The sequence below is a fragment of the Pyricularia oryzae genome, chromosome 4 (assembly GCF_000002495.2).
Source record: "Pyricularia oryzae 70-15 chromosome 4, whole genome shotgun sequence".
Taxonomy (NCBI): domain Eukaryota; kingdom Fungi; phylum Ascomycota; class Sordariomycetes; order Magnaporthales; family Pyriculariaceae; genus Pyricularia; species Pyricularia oryzae.
This window is the reverse complement of record NC_017851.1, coordinates 2,800,782-2,821,654: the sequence shown is the minus strand read 5'-3', so window position 1 is coordinate 2,821,654 and position 20,873 is coordinate 2,800,782. Positions and strand designations below refer to the sequence as shown.

Genomic DNA, 20,873 nt, shown 5'->3' with positions numbered 1-20,873 from the left:
AACGGTCACATGATGCCCCAGACAAAAAGATACCAGATGAAAGAAAGCCTTGCATTGTATAATATAACCTACGATTAGTGTGAAAATCTCGAAAGGAAAAATACCTGGTTAAAACTAACTCCGCTCGCTGATGCAATACAAACACTCTAACAGCATGTAGGAGTTTGTAGAAATATTCAACTTGATAGTCACGGCTACAATAGCCCTTACAAGTCCACACAGTCATTACATAGCCATTCCCTCTTCTTCTCTACCGAGACCTTTGCCACGGATCGGACACAGTGGCTGTGGTATGAACGTTTCGGGCACTCCTGAAGTGGCAGGTTAGCAGTTTGTCCTTCGCCGTCGCCTGAGGGTCGGGAGGAAACGGGGCAGGTTTTTTTTTTTTTTTTTTTTTTTGCTCACCTTATTCGAACAGATTAACAAAGATGGCCCCAGAGCTGGCTTGCGGCAAATAACACATGCGCCCTTGGATCTTTGTATGCTTGGTTTTGGTTCCAGTGCCCCTGAAGCAGCAGCGATCAATGGGGCCGCGAGACCTTTCCTCCGCGCATCAGCAACGATTTTTAGTGCTTCTTCAATCGTACCACTCGTGATGCTGCCTCTCGCCCTCAGGGTTGCCATGTGCTTCCCAAACTCAAGCATGCGCGTATTCTTTGCCAGCAACCATGGAGCCTTGGCCCTCACAAACGCCAGTAGACCCCGCACAATATAGGCATTGGATGAGAGCTGCTCTTTAAAGGCAAAAGCATCCCACTCCATCATGTACTCTTTCTCACCGTCTTCTATATCAACAAAGTCTTGCAGATGGTCACGATGCTTTTGTATCAGCCAGTCGGTGTCGGGTTCAACAATGGGAACCGGCTTTCCTGGCTCCAAGAGGGCCTTGCTGAGCGGATGGAAGAGGCGCTGCTTGATACGGGGAACAACAGCCCGACTGCCAGCACTGATCCGAATGCTAGTGCTATTTTCACTGCTCTCTGGGCGACGAGTCGTGGTCTTCGGCTGGGGAGCTGGGTTAGATGACCAAAAAAAAAAAAAAAAAAAAAAAACAAGAAAACACAACAGTGGGCATTCACAAGCCTTAGGGTGGTTCCTTTGCTTACCTTCAAAACCACAGGCCTGAGTGAATGGTATTCATCGGGCTTATCGCCATGGTCGGGTCCGAAACGAGATGTGACCCATGAGTCATCTCCATCCAGATATCTCGACAAATCCAATGAGCCTTTGGCTCTGCATAATTGAAAGACTCTGGGTTGCATGGACTGCCCCTCTGCAGCCACGATATCGAGCGAAACAAAGACGACGTGCGGCGCATCTTTCCCGTGACGCGTCTCCATGAAGTCGAATTGGTAGCGAGGATGGCACAAAAAGTGTGCCCTCAACTGTTGCGTGGATGGAGACGTGGCACCACAGACGCAACAGCTGAGGCCGTCAACGGTAACTTCCTCGGATGGGAGCTTGTACACAACACTGCGCCCAATGCCATCAGCTGCTGCCCTTTCGTCCTTGTCCACATCTCCAAGCTTGCGGCGTCTTTTGCGTTCTGTGCCATGCGCCTTGTCACTAAGTTCCTTGAGGTTGTAGCTCTTGGCCGGGCCACGGGTACGAAGAGACCTGTTGGGGGTGAGCTCCCCCTCCGCATCGTCATCCTCCTCCACATGTCCATTGACATGACCGTTGGCACCGGTACCGTTGGTCAGTTCGGGCCCCTGATGTGAATATCCGTTGGACAAAAACCCATTCACATGCCCATTGGCCATACCGTTGACCGCTGTGCCGTTCATAACCGGACACGTTGAAGTCTTGCCATCCACCGTGTCCGCAGATAGCCCCTTGTTCACCTTTTCGGCAAAGCCTGTTGTCCACAAAATCTCTCTCTTGAGCACAAGATCAGTGGAGCAATCAGGCATCTCTATGCTTCTGTGTCTAAGGACAAGACTATCGGGTGCCAGAGACTTGGGACAGATATCATCAATGATCGCAACAAGGGACCATTTTTGACGCTCCTCAGGTCTATATGAGACCGCGAATGCATCAACATCGTCGCTTTTTATCAGTTTGAAGGGCGGCCACGAGGGATCGCCGACTCCCCCGAGCTCGATTTCAGCGGTGTACGAGCCAGCCAGGTCGAAGATGTGGTTGTGCTCATGGCGATCAATCATAATCATATCCGCCGGGACTATGAAGGGCTTCGGTAGGTTGATCTTGGCGACGTAGCCCGGAGCCGAAGGGTTTTTGTAGGTCTGGACGCTGCAAACCTGACTGGCGCAAAAGAGAAGCTCCTTCCTGCCATTATCACAGCCGTGAATCGTGATTTTGCACCTAGCCCGGGAAATCTCGGCGGGCCCGTCAAGGTGCTGAGGAGATGTACTAGCGCCAGCCTTGGGAGTGTCCTTGTGCTGTATCCTCTGGACATTGATACACAGCGCCGGCTGCTGGTCGCTTGCCTCCTCCGGCAAACCGACTGCCGCGGCAGCCAGGTAGGGATTATACACACCCGTATCTCGCTCAAGGCGGCGCTTCTTGGCAGGCCGACACCCATCGATCAGGTGGTTGTCAAGGCGCCTTGGCGGTCGCGGCTCCATGGCATTTTGTAATCCGTCTATCCAGTTCCTGTGGAGGAATGGGAGATCGCGTCTGAAGCCGTGCGGAGTCATGGCCACGGCACCACGTGGAAGACGCGGCGGACGGCCACTCTGGTGCGCTTAAGCATGAGATGATGAGATCCGGGCTTGGCTTGATAAGTCTGACACGTCGTTGGGGGATGAAAAATAAAGAAAAATAAAAAATAAAAAAAAAAATCCGGCCTGACGCGACACCCAATTTCTAAGCTGGAAAGGGGCCTAATCCAGCCTGCAAAGTCTTTTGTTTGACCTTTGGATTCAGCGTGGTGGTCCGTAGCGAAATCGCATGCAGGGACGCGTCCAAGGCAAGGTCGAAGCGTGCTTGGGGGGTTGAAGTTAACTGGAGAACAATGGAAGGTAATTCAGGAAAGGTACCTAGAACTAAACTTTAGTGTGAGGGATTGGACAGGTGAACAGGCGCCTGTTTGTTGTCGGATGGGCAGGCAAGCAAGCAAAACAAGCAAGCAGATGACAACAACGATCAATCAAATGCCTGCCTGGGTCGCGCTGTATTGTCACAGCACACCTGACGATGAAGAACCAAACGGCCGTGCGATGTGCTCCAGAGTCGCCCAACCCCGAATAAAGGAACAACAAGAATGAAATTCAAGGGAAAGAGACGCGTCCAATGAAGCGACAGGGGTCAAATGGTGCAATGCAACAGCACGATTCAATTGAAGATCCAATTCCATTTCCTTGAGACAAGGGATCCTAGTCACCGAACGGAAGCGCTAGAGAAGCCTCGCTGCCAATCAAAGCCGCTGAAAAGTTCCGTTCGCTACCTTTGGTTAGGTGAGGTTTAGACGTAGACTGCACTGGACCTACTCCACCTTAGGTACCTTACCTACAGTACCTAGGTACCTAAGTACCTAGCCTATCACGTGAGTAAGCTCACAACATCAGTCTCAATTCCATCTCATAGACTCGTCTTTGTTCAGCCAGTTAATTTCCTCATTAATAATTCGCTAGCTACATGCAAAGTTGCAGATATCAAACGCAACAGCAGCCGTAACAACTGGTAATGGCGTTAATCTCCACATGTTAATGACTTGTCAACAAAAGCCAGCCAAATATGTCGAGACGCAACACCGAGACAACGATGTCGCCTCGATGCAGATACATATGCCCTCCCATAGTTGCATCTCCCAAAACCTAAAGGAGGAAAAGAAAATAAAGAGGGGCACCAAATTTCTACCAAGCATATCTGTCATCTTCCGCGTCATCATCTCCGTCCCAGTCATCATCTGAGACGGCATCGTCCCCCTGGTCGAGAAAATCATCCATTCCAAATTGCATCTCTGTCGGTTTCTGGTTGTCGAACCTGATATCCACAACATCACAGAGACCATGAACAAAATAGGATTCATCATGCGATGAGGGAGGTCGTGACTGCTCTTCCGCAGTCTCCCGAGACGACTCTTCATCGTCTAGGTCTTCATCCTCCAGGTCATCGTCATCAGTATCAGGTTCGGCATATGAAATAGTCTCGCGACCCTTTGGCCTCAGCCCGCGCGCGGCGCTGCTGGACCGCGATGAGCGCTCAGATAGCTCAGATATGCGACCACTGCGCCGAGACGGCTCGTCAACTGCACCGCTCTTATCTGCCAAGCCACGCTTCTCCTTCTCCTTCATACGTGCTTTGGCGTCTGCGTCCCGCTGTAGTGGCACATCCTTTATTGACCTCCACAGCATTGGGTTCTTGGGTTTGCGTTCAAAACAGCGCTTCAACCGCAGCTCCCAGGCCTCGCGCATCGCACTGCGCTGGCGCCAGGGTATGTTGAGCATGACTTTGAAGCTGAGAACACGCAAGTCAGGCATCTCTGCTGCGCAGTCTATAAAAGACTGAAAAAACACCTCTGCTGCTTCCGGACTCCATTTGCGCATGTTCTCGATTGCTACCACCCTAATGTTGCGCGGCCATTTTGGTACCTGATCTGCCAGGAGCAGCTCGTCGTAAGCAGGTTGTGAGTCGTCGTAGCTCGAATGATGCTTGTAATACGTAAGGTTCATCTGTAGCGTCTCTAGCTTTGGGCAACATTCTCCGAGCAGGGGGAGAAATGCAAGGCTGAGAGATTGGTTGTGATGAAGACTGAGGTGTCGTATGTGGTGGCCGTGCGAGCCCAGAAACTCAGCGAGAGAGTCTGCAGTGACGTCCCAGCAATTCACCAGCTCCAGATGCTCGAGGGTGGGAGGCAAAAGCGGCATTAGGTGCTCATTGACAATGGTACATGATTCGAAAACAAGATGCTTCAGTTCCGACAAACAGTCCTGGAACAACGTGGCAATGATTTCAGCCTCCTTCTTATCCATGGCATTTATTTCTACCTCGTCGACATTCTTAGCAAGGAGGGAGGGCATTTGGTAGTTGACAAATGCTACCTTTCGTAACCTCGAGAAGCTGGGCGATTCATGGATCATCTTGATGGCATCGAATGAAAAGTCAGGACCTGCCAATCTCGAGTTCCACCGCCAACTCCGCAAGTGAGTCCCGGATGCGGCAAGACCTTGGAAAAGGCCAGCTGGGTACTGCCAGCGTAAGCGGTCGTCCAAATCTCGGTACGGTGGGTTGTCCTTTTGATGAAATAGCTCAAGACTAGCCAGTCGAGGACAGTTCTTCACCAAACTCTCAAGGTCGAGGTGTTGGCGATTGTAGGTAGGATGCGCCACAAGTCCAACATCGATCTCCAGTCTTTCGACCTTCTGACGGTAGTTGAATCTGGTCTCCAACAGTGGTTTTTCCAGATGTTGGACGAGGCCATGAGCCATCGCAACATCGAGCAGTGGCGGGTTGCGATACAGAGCTGTGAGCGCAGGCTCGGCAAAAGCCCGACAAATCCTGCTGGCGGCGAGCAACCAGCTCACCGAACCATAATCATTCAGGGGCGCAGCCGCAAACGCGAAGACTTCGACCAGCAGCAGATAGGGAAGCTCGCTCCATGGCAGGCGAGGACCGGGCTCTAGCTGGTTGTCATCATTGGATGTCTGGCCGTGATGGCGAGACGACGGCTCAAACTTTTTTTGGGCGGAAACCGATGCTGACTTTTTGTGAGAATTCGTCAGATTTGCTGGCCGTCCACGGCGGTTACATTCTGTGGCGTTGGGGGTTTTACCACGCCTCGGGCGCTTTGTTGGTGGGTTGGCTTGCAATTGAGTCTTAGGTGTGAATGGGATCGGGGGGCGGCCCCTCTTGCGAAGCTGTCGCGATTCAATATGTGGACCATTTGATGTTGGCGGCGCCACTTCGTCTTTTACTAACTCATCCTCATCATCATCATCATCATCATCATCGCCATCATCTTCTTCTTCTTCCTCGTCGCCATTGTCATCGCTCATGATCAAAGCTTCCGAAGATGATGAAGAAGTAGAACGGCGATAAGCCGACGAGCTTCGCGTGACACGGGTGTGGCCCGGAGCTCGGCGCGGGGCTTCTGACGGCCGTTCCTTGGCGAGTCGGGGTGGGGCGCGTCGGAGAACGACCCTGGTTGACCTGGTCATGATGGCCTATTGATTGATTGGACGTGGTTGCGATGCCTGGCCCCGTCCAGTTTGCTTGAGCAATGTTCGGGCGGTCCAAAGCGATGCTGAACAATGTCTTTGGATCGTCCAAACGACTTATTTTTATTTTATTTTTGCAATATTTAATTCATCGCCGACAGCCATATTAAGTCTGTGGTTGTCAGTTGTTATGCGTGTGGGCGGACTAGAACTAGGAGGGAGTTGAGTGAGAAGTCTGATGGTTTAAGACGCGACTCTTTCTTTCAAGGTCGAATCGAAGCGAGCATCAAGTGGCGTTGCATGATGTGAGTCTAATTGAAAGCAGCACCTGTAGTGGATAGCATGTCTGCTTTCGGGCGTATGTGGGGGCTGAGCTGAGGTGCAGTTACCCCACAAGTTCCAAAGAAGCTACGTGGGCACGTGACATACTTATATGATGTGCATACAATGTGTCCCAAGGTTCGGAATTGCATGCAATTACATCCGGACAGGGGCTCTGAGTACCTGGTTAGACTCATATTATCTGGTAGGTAGGTACCTAGATAGGTAAGGGGGTACCTAAGTAGGTATACAGAATTACACTATATGCAAATTATACTATACGCGAATTATGCAGTCCACGATAAGTGTGATATTGAGAAAAATGGCCCATCCGCAAACGAGGTCAATAAATGACTAAATAGCATGCATTACTGCCAGTTCGCGACAGCGCTATAGGGGATATCATGATAGGTAAGCAACGTATGAATATACATAATTCCAACAAATAAGATAATGAAATGGAAAGCCTCGTGATTAAATTCTGTCAGGCAGACGAGGCACCAAAGACCGCCTTCGATGTCCTCGAGTAAGGTAGATGAGCAGACTCCAAAAAAAAGATTAGACTCTTCGCCCTGTCATGAACCACAGGTTTCATGACCCATTCGCCATCCCCAGACTGAGCTCAGCGCGCCAACTAATGCCATCTTTCTCCGCAAAGCGTCGAAGCACTCGAAGCGCCGCAGCTGCCGCAGCCTGGGGTCTGCTCCAGGGCCCTAGATCCGCCCTAAGAGTAGCGTCGTGGAGGTTGGCCAGTGTATCGTGTGCCTTGGACCAGTACAGAGTCACATCTCGGTGACAGTTCCTCATGGCCTTCGTCTTGCCACCACCACTGGCCCAGACCTGCTCATGCTGCCAGTATACTGACAGGAGCGCATCTGACACAAGGGCATGTAATTGCATTCTCAATGCATCAAGTGCCCGGTACGGGGAAGTGAAGTTTTTGAGTTCGATTAGATGTGGGAGAAGCGATTCCCATATTGTAAAATCACCCGCTTTTCGGTCGAGGCTGCGCGCTTGGTTCATGGCGTCGAATGCAACCATATAAGACAGCACCATCTCTAAGCTCAGTAGGGCAACCTGCTTCCTATTACCGTTGGATAGACTGTTGAGCGCATCAGAAGTTGCGCCATTCTGCGAACTACCCTGGGACCGGATCACACCGTCGCGCTTGTGCTTGAGTTGTGTGCCCAGTGAAGTCCACTCGCTCTGTCTTCGTCGAAGGGACGACATGGAGACCCCCTTGGCAGGGTCACCCTCGTGACTGGTGGGTGGACGATCACCAGCACCTGGCGTTAAACCGTTGGTCCCACCGGGAGTGTGAGCCTGCGAGTTGCTGGATGCGGCTCGGGACATGGCTGTGGCCTGTTTGAGGGGAGTCGAAGGTGCTGGGGCCTTGGATACCAAGATGGTGTCCAGGGAGGAACGAGGCCGCTTCGAGGCAACATGCTCCACAATTGGCTCGGCTGCTCTCGGCCGCTTCTTCGCTGGCGGCGACTTGACCTCAGCGCTGATGGATCTTTCTTTCTTGAGCGCCTCCTTTTTGGAAGCTGGCTCTAATGCTAATAGCCTCGAAACCCGCATGGAATTTCGTTTCTTGTACTTGAGAACAACAATCATCTCATCATCTTCCTCCTCCTGAACAACTTCTTCGTTATCCAGCTTGACAGTTTTTCTTGCGCTGCTGGGCGCATTTGCAGGTCGCTGGTTACTTGTACGTGCCAGCTCCTCTTCTACGGCCGGTGGCAGCGTAGGAGAAAGCAGTGGAGGCAGTGACCATTTCCTCTGTTTTATGGGCGTGCTCGTTGTTTTGGATTGTGACGATACATCTGGGGGTCGTTTTGATGAGGTAGACTGTCTGCCTCTACTTTCTTGCTCATCGTCTATCGATAGACGAAGTGGTGAAAGTAGAGGCGGGACTATTTGCTTGCTAGATGCTTCCGACTTGCCGGCGCGGACTGTACCGGCACTTCCGATCTTTTCCTTCAAACCATTAACGGGCTGCCTTTGAGGAGAAGGCTCCCTCCGAGAAGTCGATGTGCTGCGCCCGTTGGGGAGCAGCTTTGATGCGCTCTTGACATCCTTTTGACTGGAACGATCTGCAACTTCCGCGACAGGTGCAAGCCGCTTGGTTTGACTAGATTCGGGTTTGGGGGTCCTGCTGGTCTCGGGTCTCGAAGATGTACTATCGACGCGCTGTCGTTTTTGAGGTCGGTCGCTCTCGAATGGTTCTGGCGACCGCCTGGTTGAGGCTGGCGACGGGCTTCGTCCGTTCTTGGACGGTATCCTAGGCCTGCCAAAGATTGTTAGTGAGTGTTCCGTTCCATATTGCGCGCGCTGCCTGCATCTCAACGCAGTCCCATCACTTCCGATACGTGGGAATTCCCCATACCTTCTGGTGACGGCGTCCTGATTCGCCGACTCCTTGGATGGCGCAACATCCTCAAGCTTACTCCTGCCTTCGGATGCTTTGAGGGAGGCCTTGATATGTTTTGCGCCGTCCGCGCCGCCCTGTCGCGCATCGCCCCTGGAGCCGCCGGGATTCGTCTCGGGGATTGGCGAGGCCACCTTCTTTGCTCGGCTTTGCTGATAATCTTTGAAAGACATTTTATTCATTGTCTTTTTGGTTTCGGAGCGCGGAATGGCACTTGTAGAATTGGGTGCCAGCGAATCCGATTGGTCTTCTCGTATGTCATAGTAGGGTCGGGTCAGGAGGATGCCGCGATCGGTGTCGGAGAGGAAGGTCATGTACTCGAGTTGAGAATATTGGTGAAAGAAGTCGGGCGGAACGGGATACCGTCGAGTTGGTGATACGGATAAATGATGTGGTCTTTCCGGAAACATGCGCTGAGCTAGACTATCGACCCTTTGCGCCGCCGCCGGAAGAACCTGGCTCATCTTTTCGAAGAAGCAGCATGGAACCTGCTCCTTGCTGCGGCGACGACGGGCTGAGACTCACGGCTCGGGTAAACAAGTGGGCGATTGGTGGACTTGCAGTATCGTCGCGTCGCGGCGTGTGATGTGCGTGAGTGCAAGGTAGAACAAAGGGCTTATCTTGTCGGTCGAGATCGGAATGTCGCTGCTTTCGGGACACGGGCGCGATTGGTAGAGCAGGTAGCTAGCTCCGATGACAAGCGGGCCCAATCCAAAGAGAGCACCAGGCTGTCGGTAACGAACTTGATCAATTAATACCCACGCGTGCACGATCAATTTTGGGCAAGTGCGGTAGTCTTTGCTGCCCGTGGAAGTCTTGTTTGAATTTGTTGAAAGATGCCAGATGGTGATGCGATTGCGATGTGTCGAATCGTGGACCAGGTGCAGGGCTAAGACTGCCTAGGTAGGTGAGGTAGGTTCGAAGTAGGTAAGGTAAGGTTGGTAGGTCGGTGGTGTGGTGGTGCCTTTGCTTGGTCGCGCGCGCGGGTCGGGTCACAGCACAGTGCAGGTTCGGCACAAGGGGACAGTGGGCCTCTGAGTGATCGACCGCGACACCAGATTGGGTCTAGGCCTAGACCAAATAATCTCCTACTGCAATGCTTTCAAACCCCCATACAAGCTGCCAGCAACCTAGCAAGGTTAAGATACGAAGTACCTCGGTATTACCTAGGTACCTTAAAATAAATACCTTATGCAAGGTTGTTGCAGAGTATCTAGGTAGGTAGGTATCAAACTCGGCTTGCCCAGCAAGTGATAATGGCCTTAGCTAACCTAGCTTGGACAGAACGTTGCTCAAATAGGTAAAGTAAGGTAAGTACGAAGTAGGTGGTAGGCAAGGTAAGGTAAGGTAGGTTGCGCCTCGGAATTCTTAATCTTGGCTCAATCACTATTGCGAATATTACTTCACAGCGTCCAGTTGCTTGCTCGTCATCAAAGTTGACTGCCCGAGTTTCTAAGTAAAACAGACTGCCAGCTTGGATCCAATGGCTGCCTTGGCTCAAGATTCATTCATGAGTAAATAAATATCTTACTTATCCCTCTATGAACCGTCCCCTGCCAGATATTTCAGTGCAGCAAAGTTTCAACCACGTTGCAAGGTGAGCACAAGATGCAGACGGCGAGCAAGCGACGAAAAGAAAACAATATTTTGAACGGCTAGCAATTATTTAGTCATTTCAAACATTGGGTATCATTACAAAAACAAGTAGCACCTAGCCCATAACTCCAAAATCCCTTACTCATCAGTCGTCCGTTGTCGCTTGCGCACTCTCTGGTCTGGCAGATTCTGATTCATCAGCTGCTGCTCAATGCCGGCAAGCCTGAGGCTCAACCTGTTTACTTCTGTGCCCAGATTGCCCACACTGCCCGGCAACATATTGCTGGCCTCAGCAATTATTCGTTGGAATAGATCTTTGGAATTGACGTTTTGATATTGCTCCTCCAGGCCCCAGCAAATATTGCTCAAATTGGTGTAATTTTCTTCAATGGTTTTGACCAGAAACGTGTATTTCTCTTCGAACGTTTCACCCAATTTGCTGTATTTGTCTTGTAAGGTCTTATCCAGTTGCTCGTGCCTGCCGTTGACGTCCCTGATGAAGTCTCTGTGCTTTTCCTCCATGCTGGCGATCAACCTTTGATGATCCGCATTGAATCCCTCCTGTACCTGGCGGTTTGCCTCGCCCGAAATGCGAGAATTAACTTGTTGCACAGCTCCTGATCCTTGTGCTGAAATTCGCTCCAGTGCAGTGATTCTCTCGTTCACCTTGTCGAGCGCACCGCCAATTCGATTAATAATGTTGGTTATCATCGATTCGACGCCGTTTCCACAGCCGCGTAAGATATTTTGCATCGACACTATTTGTTCTGCATGCCCTGTGCTGGACTTTTCAGAGTCATTGAGTCGGGACTCAAAAATACCCCTAACCGATGAGAAGTCGCCTTCGAGTTGGCGGAGAGTAGTCTCCATCGCGCTTATTTGTGCTGAATTTTCTGTTCTAGACTTTTCAGAGCTGTTTAGTTTAGCCCTGAAACTTTCGAGAATGCCCCTGACAGATGATAAGTCGTCCTGAACATCTTCCACGTCCTTGATTTTCTTGCCAAGTTTAGCCATTTGATCAAGAAGCTGGGCTACCCGAGGCTGGAGCTCCTCTCCAGCTCCAGATCTTTGTTGGGACTGCGTGTCCACCTCCGCTTGACGACTCTTACGCATCTGCTCGAACCTCTCTTCGAACTGATTTGCTAGCTGTATTCTATGGCCGTCAAGACTCTTTGCAAACTCCACCCGCAGCGCCTGACGGCTCTCCTCGAGCTTCTTTTGAGCCTGTGCGTCCAACGTAGTTTGATAGGCTTCGAGGCTCCGTTCTAACTCAACTCGCAGCTCCGCTCGCAGTACCTGGCGGCTCTGCTCAAGCTGATTTTGAGCTTGGGCATCTAATGTAGCTCGATGCGCTTCGAGACTTTGTTTTAACTCATCTCGCAGCTCCGCTTGCAGTATCTGGCGACTCTCTTCAAGCTTCTTTTGGGCTTCTGCATGCAACATAGCTTGATGCGCTTCAAAGCTTTGTCTTAACTCATCTCGCAGCTCCGATCGTAGTGTATTACATGCATCCTGAAGCCTTTGTTCAGACTGTCTGTTCAACTCCTCTTTGTGTGCTTTGAGTTCGTCCTCGAGTTTCTGTTGATGTTGGTTTTCCGTAGAAAATTTATGGGCTTTCAGCGTTGCCTCCAGCCCTTTCTCCATGTTGTCGCAACGGCTTTCGATGTTAGAAAGAGCGAGAGCGTTGTCAGTCTTATGCATTTCGGGAAGAGATTTGAGTAGAGACGCAGCAAAGGAGCTGCACATCCGTGATAGCTCTTCGTCAATATTCCCTAATTCTCCTTCGAGATGCTTTAGTTCCTGTCTCGACCGTCGAATATGATTTTCCTGAGTCTCTGACAAGGAGGGATACTCGATGTGCTTTGATTTGGTCTTTTGGTACATGTCTTCCTTTTCCTTGATGCTTCTTTCCAGCGCACTCTTTCGGTCTTGGATTGGCGTCCTCTTGTTCTGTAATTGCAGCACCTTGCGCATAACGTCTGCAACCTTCTTGTACGGCGGTGGATTGCTCTCGCTGGTCACTGAGCTGGGGGTGGACAGCGACTGGTTAGAGTCGAGCCAGGTGCGAGTCGAGGACGAAAAACGGGCAGTTCGGTCTTGTTCAAGACCTGATTCATGGTCCCGACGGTCATTCGGATCACGATCGCGACGGTCATCGCGACTGTTCGGGTGCCTATAATCTCGATAGGCTCTTTCCTTATCTCTTTCTCTGTCTCGATCCCGTTCTCGGTAGCCGTCTCGGTAGCTGTCTCTGTGGGAAGACATCTTGGCTATTCGAGGCGAGCAAAGAGAGGTCTACGGTGGCGGTACGGCGCTGTCATGGACTGAAAGCGAAGTGGATGCAATTGAGGCAGGGCGTAGAAAATTGTTAAAGGCGGGGTGTGCGACAAACATATAAACGCGATCTAGATTTTTTTTTTCTTCTTTGGGAATGGCAAGGTGAGGTAGGTACCCAAGTAAGTGCATGTCATTACAAGTTTGATGAAAACGGAAAAGCGGTGGGTCAAGACTCTTTTGAATGGATTGTGACATCCCTCGCTTTCCTCTTCTGAAAACATCAAAGCCAGATAGCCAAGGATTACCAAAGAAATCCAGGAACTTCCTTTTTAAGAAATTCATTTTTCTTTGATTTTTTTATAGATATCAAGTGGTGGAAACCCACCCTCTTCCATTCCAACCCAAACTGTAATTGAGTTAGGATACCCTACTTTGGCAGATATCATATCTCGTCCCAACTAAAAGTTCAAATCACCGGGAGCCATTCCATAATGAAGTACAATACCCGTTTCTTGTCTATAGTAACTGAATTCGGGGTGGAGTCCTGTACGACGCGTAAGTATACATGTAGTAAGTACCTAGGTAGGTAGCGCTGGGTAGGTAAAGGTATGGGACGAGAGCACAAGGCGCAGCGCTGACGCGGGGTACGTTGGCCGAATCAGCAGCCGACTTTAGAACATCGGACCCACCTACTTGCAGACACCAGATCCAGTACGGAGTACGGGGGCTCGATTCCCAGTTTAACTTGGCGGGCTGGACTAAGAAAGCAGAAGCGCGTCGCGGGTGACAGGGATCACCCGTCTAGAATGCGACGTGCTCTCCAAATGAGCTGTAGAGTTTGCATCACTTGTTTTTCCTTCCAACCGCCCAAATTCTAGACTGGAGGATACAGGGATCATCACAACACCTTCCCATCCACCCGCTAAACCACCTTATCAATTCCATTGCAAAATTTCTGGGCTTGAGCCTGATCTCTATCCACCCTGTTACACGAAGGGGAAAAAAAAGGGAAAAAGGCAGCACTACAAAAAGAAACCCAAGGTCTCTGGCAAAATGGCAGCTGTAAGTCTCAAGCCCAATGGAAGACAACGGCGCGCGCAAACCTGTTGACAAATCGGCATCTCAAAACAGCCCGTAATGACGGTCTCCGAGACCAAGGAGCTCCGGGGGCTCAGCCTAATCGCAGCTCATTCCCACATCCGAGGCCTAGGTGTCGATGCCGATACTCTGGAGCCGCGAGCTGCATCACAAGGCCTCGTAGGCCAGGCCAAAGCGCGCAAGGCCGCCGCCGTCGTGCTTGAGATGATCAAGCAGGGCAAGATCGCCGGACGCGCCGTCCTTATTGCCGGCCCACCGAGCACGGGCAAGACTGCCATCGCCATGGGAATGGCCCAATCTCTAGGCTCCGACGTACCCTTCACAACACTCGCCTCCTCCGAGATCTTCTCGCTCGAGATGTCCAAGACCGAGGCCCTGACGCAGGCTTTCCGCAAGTCTATTGGTGTGCGCATCAAAGAGGAGAGCGAGATAATGGAGGGCGAAGTTGTGGAAATTCAGATCGACAGGAGTGTCACAGGAGGTGCCAAACAGGGGAAACTCACCATCAAGACAACAGACATGGAAGCCATTTACGACATGGGCAGCAAGATGATTGATGCCATGACCAAGGAGCGCGTCATGGCGGGCGACATCATCTCAATCGACAAGTCATCTGGCAAGATCACCAAGCTTGGTCGCTCATACGCCAGGTCACGGGACTACGATGCCATGGGCGTTGATACTAAATTCTTGCAGTGCCCAGATGGTGAGCTGCAGAAGCGGAAGGAGGTTGTTCACACTGTTACCCTGCACGAAATTGATGTGATAAACTCAAGGACACAAGGATTCCTCGCGCTGTTCTCGGGCGACACGGGCGAAATCAGGAGTGAGATTCGGGACCAGATCAATACCAAAGTCGCCGAGTGGAAGGAAGAGGGCAAGGCCGATATTGTTCCTGGTGTCCTTTTCATCGACGAGGTGCACATGCTCGACATTGAGTGTTTTTCGTACATCAACCGTGCGCTCGAGGCTGAGCTGGCCCCCATTGTGATCATGGCGAGCAACAGGGGTCTGTCACGCATCCGAGGTACCGACTACAGGAGCCCGCATGGCCTGCCCCTCGACTTCTTGGACCGCACGCAGATCATCGCAACGCAGCCATACTCGTCGGAGGATATCAACAAGATTTTGGGCATCAGGGCTACGGAAGAGGAGGTTGAGCTGACCCCGGACGCGCTCGCCCTGCTGACCAAGATCGGCCAGGAAGCCGGCCTGAGGTACGCGAGCAACCTGATCACTACGTCACAGCTCATATGTGCCAAGCGACGGGCGAAGCAGGTCAGCGTTGATGATGTTCAGCGGAGTTTTAAGCTGTTCTACGACCCGGCCAGGAGCATCAAGTTCGTGGGAGAGTCGGAGAAGCGGCTAATCGGAAACGATGGTGTTGTTGACTTTTCCGTGGCCAATGGACACGGCGAGCAAATGGACACCACGTAGACTGATCTCTGCGTCAGGTAGTCGTGTCGTTTTGAGATTGGTCTATTGCGAGTGCACGCGCTTTTTGTGTGTCAAGGGTCAAGGCGTTCCGGAAATGTCAAAAAGGCAATTTGCAGCTTTAATTTAGAGGGTGCAGATGCGACAACAACAAGCTGCTGTAACATGAATAGATGGAATCAATGGTGATAATCGATAATCACCGGTGTTTATCCATTCCCAGTGATTTATCTGCAGGCGTGCAAAACTTGACCTCCTCGCAAACACCTGCCCCCCCCCCCTTTTCCACGCAAACAAGGCTGCAGGGATGGACAGAACATATTTTTTTCACCTGACCTCCAGCCCCAAATTGAGAACCCAAAGCGGCGCAGTTTGTTTGAATTAAGATGCGGTCAAAGACAGCCGCAAATGTAGCGGCAGCACTATATAAAGGACGGAGCACGCGTCCATTCTTCTTCTCCAACCCTTCTAAATTCGACCCCTTCCCCAAAGTAGCCGGCGTCGTGCCATGCCTTCATCATTGCAGTGTCAAAAGGTCCCTGTTTGGCCCCTTCATCTCTACCGTCAGTCCACCTAAACTCCCACTGATCAGCGGCGTCGGTTGCTATCTTGTCGGTAGCATCTGTATCCCCGCCTGCCTCCGCTGGCTCAACCCACTCCTCGCCCGTTTCTTTGCGGTACTCCCTAATGAGCATCTCCCTTTCTGTCTCGTAAATCTCAGGATAGTCCCGACCAAGCAGTCGATCTGCTGCCTCGGTAATGGCATTGATGGCTTCTTTGACGCGTGTCTGGGCTAGGTCCTCAGCTTCCGGCTCCTTGTCCACCTCCATAGCATCCGCGCCGCCGTTCTGTTTCTTGAGCTTCCATTTTGGTATCCTCTTTGTCTTCACACCAGTTTTCGTCCGTATCCTGCCCAACCTGGCAAGAGCCTCGAGAGGGTTCTCGCCCTTTTCCAGGTTCAGGATGAGTTTCCCGATAATGTCTGAGGTCATGATGCTGTCTTCATCCTTGCGTTGTTGCCTCAACTCAGCCTCGCGTCGCTCATGCGCCTCGGCAGCCTTCTTCATGTCCTTCTTGCGGATGCCGTCGAGCCAACGGTCGTGCAAGGCGTCTGCGTCCGCGGCCTTCCGGATGAAATTGCCCTCGCTGTCAAAGGCACCTTCTTCCTGCTCGCTCTTCATGTTGAAAGCATCGATCTTTGGTGCGTGCCTCTTCAAGCCACCCGCACCGACCTCCTCGTCCACGTCCTCCTCTTGCTTGGAGAGCTCAATATCTTCTTCATCATCGCTGCTCTCCTCCTCGCTGTTGATGTGTATGCGGCCTCCGCTCTTGCTGTCCTCGACCTGGCCCTGTATGTTGTCGTTGTCCATAAAATGCACCTCCTTGGATTTGCGGCCACTTTTGCTGGCCGCATCCTTGGAGGGCCTGGGCTTTTCGTCGGCCCCAAACATGTCATCATCGTCATCGTCGTCGGCCGCCTTTGCAGCGCCGCCCTTGAGCCTCGAGTCGTAGTTGTCAAGCTTGTCCAGGATATTGACGGCATCATCCTTGGCATTGGCCTCGGCGCGGGCGTCAAAGGTCTCGTGGTCTGAATCACTATCGTAACCGTCAATGTTGACCGCGCCGCGCTTTGTGGCCGTACCACCCTTGGTTCCAATTACATCCGCGTCGAGAATATCGTCTTCCTCGCGCTCGTCCGCGACCAAGGCAGACGGGTTGCGCACGTCGAACTTGACCTTCTTGGAGGGAGCTCCGTCGTCGTCCATGTCCTCTTTCTCGCCATGGTGCGATCGAGCAAAGGCCTCGCCGGCCCGCTTTGGCCTTGCGGCTGAGAATCTTGAAGCCATTTTTGTGCTGATTGGGCTGTCTCAAACAGGTTAATATGTGCTGATCGGAATTGACCTCGAATATGATTTAAACCAAGCAAGACCGACTGCAGAAGGTGGATGAAGCTGTCGATAATCCGGAGCAAACCCACACTGTGCTCTGGGATGCTTGCTAGGTACCTACCTAGGTACAGGGATCAAGGCTCAAGCTTTTGGTACCTTTTGGCCCACAGCGGGGTCTCCGCCTGCCGAACTGTGCAGTTGGAGCTGTAGTCTTTCGTCATCCGGTTTGGCTGCCTGCTCCGCCAAAGGAAGCTCCGACAACATCAACCAACGGTTAAAATCGACCATCACCAAACGGCATACGTAGCTCACTTAAAGCTGCCAACTGCTTTATGCTACCCGCCCACTAAAGTGATATAATCATCAAGCGCGAATCACTTGTTTTGATTCCCACTGGTAGAGTGCGCCACCCAAGGACCATTTATTCGTCGGTTTTGAGCAGGACTCTGTGGGTTTCTCTCATCGACGGAAACTCTAGCAAACCGTAATCATCCATTTTTTATTCTTCTCTGTTCTACCTCTGACAAGGCGTCAGATCTCTGAAACTTCTGGATCCTAGTCACACAAGCTCAAGTCCGCACGATGTATGCCTCAGCTATGCGCGGTGGCCGTCGGCCCATAGTGCAGCGCTTCGACGAGTATTATCGGTGCTACCCCATGATTATGGTGCCAGGAGCTGAGCGACCCGAACTGAACCACGGATCCAAGATCATCCTTCCGCCGTCCGCACTGGAGAAGGTTTCCAAGTTGCATGTACAGTGGCCTCTGCTTATGGAGCTCATCAACGGGGAGAACGACAAACATACGCACTCTGGTGTCTTGGAGTTTGTCGCCGAGGAGGGAAGAGCCTACCTTCCGCAGTGGATGATGCAGACACTGCAACTCGACGTCGGCGACATGATCCAGATCAAGTCTACGTCATTGGAGCTGGCTCGGATGGTCAAGCTGCAGCCGCAGTCCGCCAAATTCCTCGACATCAGCGACCCACGTGCCGTGCTTGAGAAGGCATTTCGAAATTTCGCCACCCTCACCAAGGGTGACGTATTCAGCTTTGAATACAACGACGATGTCTACGAGATGGCGGTTCTCGACGTCAAGCCCGAGACCACCAAGATGGGTGTCAGCATGATCGAGACGGACGTTTCAGTAGACTTCGCTGCCCCTGTTGGGTATGTGGAGCCGGAAAGGCAGGCCAAGGGGAGCGGAACTAGCACCCCACGGAGCACCCGTGGGGGTGGCCTTCCCGCCGGTGGCTTGCTACACAGCCAGGGCGGCATGGCGCAGGCCATCAACTACGATGCTATTGCTCCCGGCTCCGCCCGGTCAGCGGCGACCAACTTCATGGGCGAGGGCAACAAAATCGGCAGCAAAAAGGGCAGCAAGGATGGCACTCCTGTCAAATCATCGACACCGGTGGCCGGCGTGTCGACCAACCCAAACACCAGCGGCACAAGTCAGGATCTCATCCCACGTCGTCGCACCAACGGGCCTTTGCCTCTCCGTTTGCCTGCCAACAAGCTTTTCTTCGGGTATGAGATCAAGCCCGTCAAAACTGACGCGCAAAAGGAGGAAGAAAAGGAGAGCGCAAAGAGGCCACATTTCGCTGGTCAAGGACAAACGCTACGTGGTGGAGCTGCTAAGCGCAAGGGTGATGAAAACGAGCAACTCCCCACACCAGAAAAGCGGCCGGGCGAGGGAAGAAGACTTGATGGGAAGACCTGATGTGATGCTGACTCGAAGAAAGATGAAAGGTTTAGGTATGGCCAACTACTTAGACGTTCTGGCTTAGCGGAGTTACGGTGTTAGGCTTTCAATGATAGGCAAAGTAATCAGTATCAACGGTCGATATCTTATGAGATCTGGATACCAGCTTTCGTCCCATATTTATCATTTGCTCCTTTATGCTGGCCTATGATGGAGACTCCATACTTTGTTGCGATATGCGCTAGAGTCTGAAGGAACAAGTAGGCCTCTGCTCACAAGCACACCAACAAGTGAATAATGAAGTGTAATTGTTATTCCGAGACACTTAGGCTGGTATAGTGAATCTATGCCCCCTCGGTGGCCGACTACCAAGATAAACCCCTATCTGTCCAGCTTTGGTAGGCGGCATAAATATGCGTATCTCAAAACAACGCAGTCTGTAAAATTGACGGAACGAGGCCCTCATTCCATGCAAGACACAGCCGGAGCATATTGCAGCAGGCGAAAGGATAAAATAATGAAGAGAGAGAGAAAGAAAACGAAACCAATTTCCGGGTTCAGGCCGTCAAAACTTCCCTTCGCCAACCGACCAGAACTAACCAGAGGTGAACCGTCATCAGGAATACGATAGAACAGAGCTGTAAATCAAAACATCCCACCCGAACGCTAAGCTTCGAGTCTTTCCTGCAACACCTGGTGCCTCCTGTTCACAGTAATGCTGGACTTCGTCAGAGCAGCTATGATCATTTACGGAACCTTGAAGTCAGCTTCCACTTTCAGCAGAGGGGTGCAAATAATGAATACCAAGGCTGAGCAAAATGCGCACTTACTGAGTATGGAAGGGTTTTGTTGATCAGACTCGAGGTTTTAAGCGGGGCTGTCGCTGTCCTCCCCTCTCTCGCCCTCGAGCTTCTCCTCCTTGTAGGTATGAGGCTGAGAGACGGAGCGACGCGGGTTTCTTCGATGAGGAAGAGGAGAAGCAGTGTCCTCGTTATCGCCCTCGTTGTCCTCGGTGTCGTCACCCTCGATGGAGTCTTGGAGATAGGTGTTGGCCACCTCATCGAAAGTCTCTGTCTTGACCGTCGTCTTGGGCGTGGACCTGCTCTTCTTGACAGGCGAGTCGCCACTGTTTGCGGCTTTTGCCTTCCTCTTGGCAGGGCTCGCCTTGAGGCCGACATGAGCGTTGCCAGCGATGGTGGCGATGGCGGTCTCTTGCTTGGATTTGAAATCCTTCAAGATGGTTTTTGACCCGCGGCTTCTAGATGAATGGGAAGTTTTCGATGTTAGGTGATGCGCCAACAACTTGGATCTTTGTTTTTTGGTTTTTGCGTCAGAAAGTACTCACTTGAGCGCCTCGCCGCTGAAGTCGTAGCCCCAGGCATTCATTATGGCGATTGTTTTGGGCCAGTCAGGCCTCACGGGACCGGTGCTGGTACCTGCCCAAGAGGCCAGAATGAGGTCTCGCTCTGCCTCGGCGTTCCAGGCTCCAGGCATGTTGATGATATGGCTGGGAGAGGTCGAGGTTGAGCTCCAATGATGTGGTATGTCTTCAGAACAAACCCTGTTCTACTCAAACAGGGCCTCGAGAGTTTATGTGAAGAATGTTGATCAGTTTGTAAATGATGAAAATGTGAAGTGGGTAAAAAGGTGACGAGAAAAAAAGATGAAAACGGAAAATTGGCTGTAACAGGGAGGAAGTTTATTCGGCAGGCTTAGGCGGAGTGTCGCTTTTCTCCATTGGTCGAAGTTGCTGTTGCCTTGGCTGGTTTAAAACAGTTTCCAGAATTCGTGCCTCACTTCTTCCTCGTTTTAGTCAAAAATTCACTAATGGCTCACTTTTCTTTTTGAGCATTTACTACCTAACCCTACCAAATACGAAATTACCCAGCCCGATTGTGTTTACTTTCGAAGCACATGATATCTTTTTGCCAATTGGTACACCTGCTCAGAGTTATGCTAGTCAAGCCTTTGTAGTACAGTATATCCAGTCGATATAGAGTG

General features: G+C 51.6%; 8 protein-coding genes across 8 annotated transcripts; 2 read left to right on the top strand and 6 right to left on the bottom strand.

Moving 5' to 3' along the window:
• Positions 1 to 34: 34 nt before the first annotated feature.
• Positions 35 to 3,249, bottom strand: MGG_03169 (uncharacterized protein). The gene is made up of 3 exons (XM_003716773.1): positions 1,107 to 3,249; positions 406 to 1,005; positions 35 to 311 (listed from the first exon to the last, which is right to left on the bottom strand). Exons 1-3 carry the CDS (start codon positions 2,658 to 2,660, stop codon positions 207 to 209), a joined length of 2,259 nt encoding a protein of 752 aa, XP_003716821.1. The 5' UTR covers positions 2,661 to 3,249; the 3' UTR covers positions 35 to 206.
• A 287-nt stretch (positions 3,250 to 3,536) lies between these two features.
• On the bottom strand, positions 3,537 to 6,407 carry MGG_03170 (uncharacterized protein). Its single transcript, XM_003716772.1, has one exon. It carries the CDS (start codon positions 6,120 to 6,122, stop codon positions 3,819 to 3,821), a length of 2,304 nt encoding a protein of 767 aa, XP_003716820.1. The 5' UTR covers positions 6,123 to 6,407; the 3' UTR covers positions 3,537 to 3,818.
• Positions 6,408 to 7,034: 627 nt separating this feature from the next.
• MGG_03171 (uncharacterized protein) lies at positions 7,035 to 9,338 on the bottom strand (the record flags this gene model as incomplete). The annotated part of the gene is made up of 2 exons (XM_003716771.1): positions 7,035 to 8,733; positions 8,833 to 9,338. 2 exons carry the CDS (start codon positions 9,336 to 9,338, stop codon positions 7,035 to 7,037), a joined length of 2,205 nt encoding a protein of 734 aa, XP_003716819.1.
• A 1,270-nt stretch (positions 9,339 to 10,608) lies between these two features.
• On the bottom strand, positions 10,609 to 12,735 carry MGG_03172 (uncharacterized protein; the record flags this gene model as incomplete). Its single annotated transcript, XM_003716770.1, has 1 exon — positions 10,609 to 12,735. One exon carries the CDS (start codon positions 12,733 to 12,735, stop codon positions 10,609 to 10,611), a length of 2,127 nt encoding a protein of 708 aa, XP_003716818.1.
• Positions 12,736 to 13,502: 767 nt separating this feature from the next.
• Positions 13,503 to 15,767, top strand: MGG_03173 (RuvB-like helicase 2). The gene is made up of 2 exons (XM_003716769.1): positions 13,503 to 13,809; positions 13,879 to 15,767. Exons 1-2 carry the CDS (start codon positions 13,801 to 13,803, stop codon positions 15,280 to 15,282), a joined length of 1,413 nt encoding a protein of 470 aa, XP_003716817.1. The 5' UTR covers positions 13,503 to 13,800; the 3' UTR covers positions 15,283 to 15,767.
• Positions 15,643 to 17,245, bottom strand: MGG_03174 (uncharacterized protein). Its single transcript, XM_003716768.1, has one exon. It carries the CDS (start codon positions 17,124 to 17,126, stop codon positions 15,702 to 15,704), a length of 1,425 nt encoding a protein of 474 aa, XP_003716816.1. The 5' UTR covers positions 17,127 to 17,245; the 3' UTR covers positions 15,643 to 15,701.
• A 115-nt stretch (positions 17,246 to 17,360) lies between these two features.
• MGG_03175 (ubiquitin fusion degradation protein 1) lies at positions 17,361 to 19,022 on the top strand. Its single transcript, XM_003716767.1, has one exon. The coding sequence runs from the start codon at positions 17,751 to 17,753 to the stop codon at positions 18,888 to 18,890; it is 1,140 nt and encodes a 379-aa protein (XP_003716815.1). The 5' UTR covers positions 17,361 to 17,750; the 3' UTR covers positions 18,891 to 19,022.
• A 149-nt stretch (positions 19,023 to 19,171) lies between these two features.
• On the bottom strand, positions 19,172 to 20,623 carry MGG_03176 (uncharacterized protein). The gene is made up of 3 exons (XM_003716766.1): positions 20,218 to 20,623; positions 19,703 to 20,130; positions 19,172 to 19,609 (listed from the first exon to the last, which is right to left on the bottom strand). Exons 1-2 carry the CDS (start codon positions 20,364 to 20,366, stop codon positions 19,740 to 19,742), a joined length of 540 nt encoding a protein of 179 aa, XP_003716814.1. The 5' UTR covers positions 20,367 to 20,623; the 3' UTR covers positions 19,172 to 19,609; positions 19,703 to 19,739.
• Between the last annotated feature and the right edge of the window lie 250 nt (positions 20,624 to 20,873).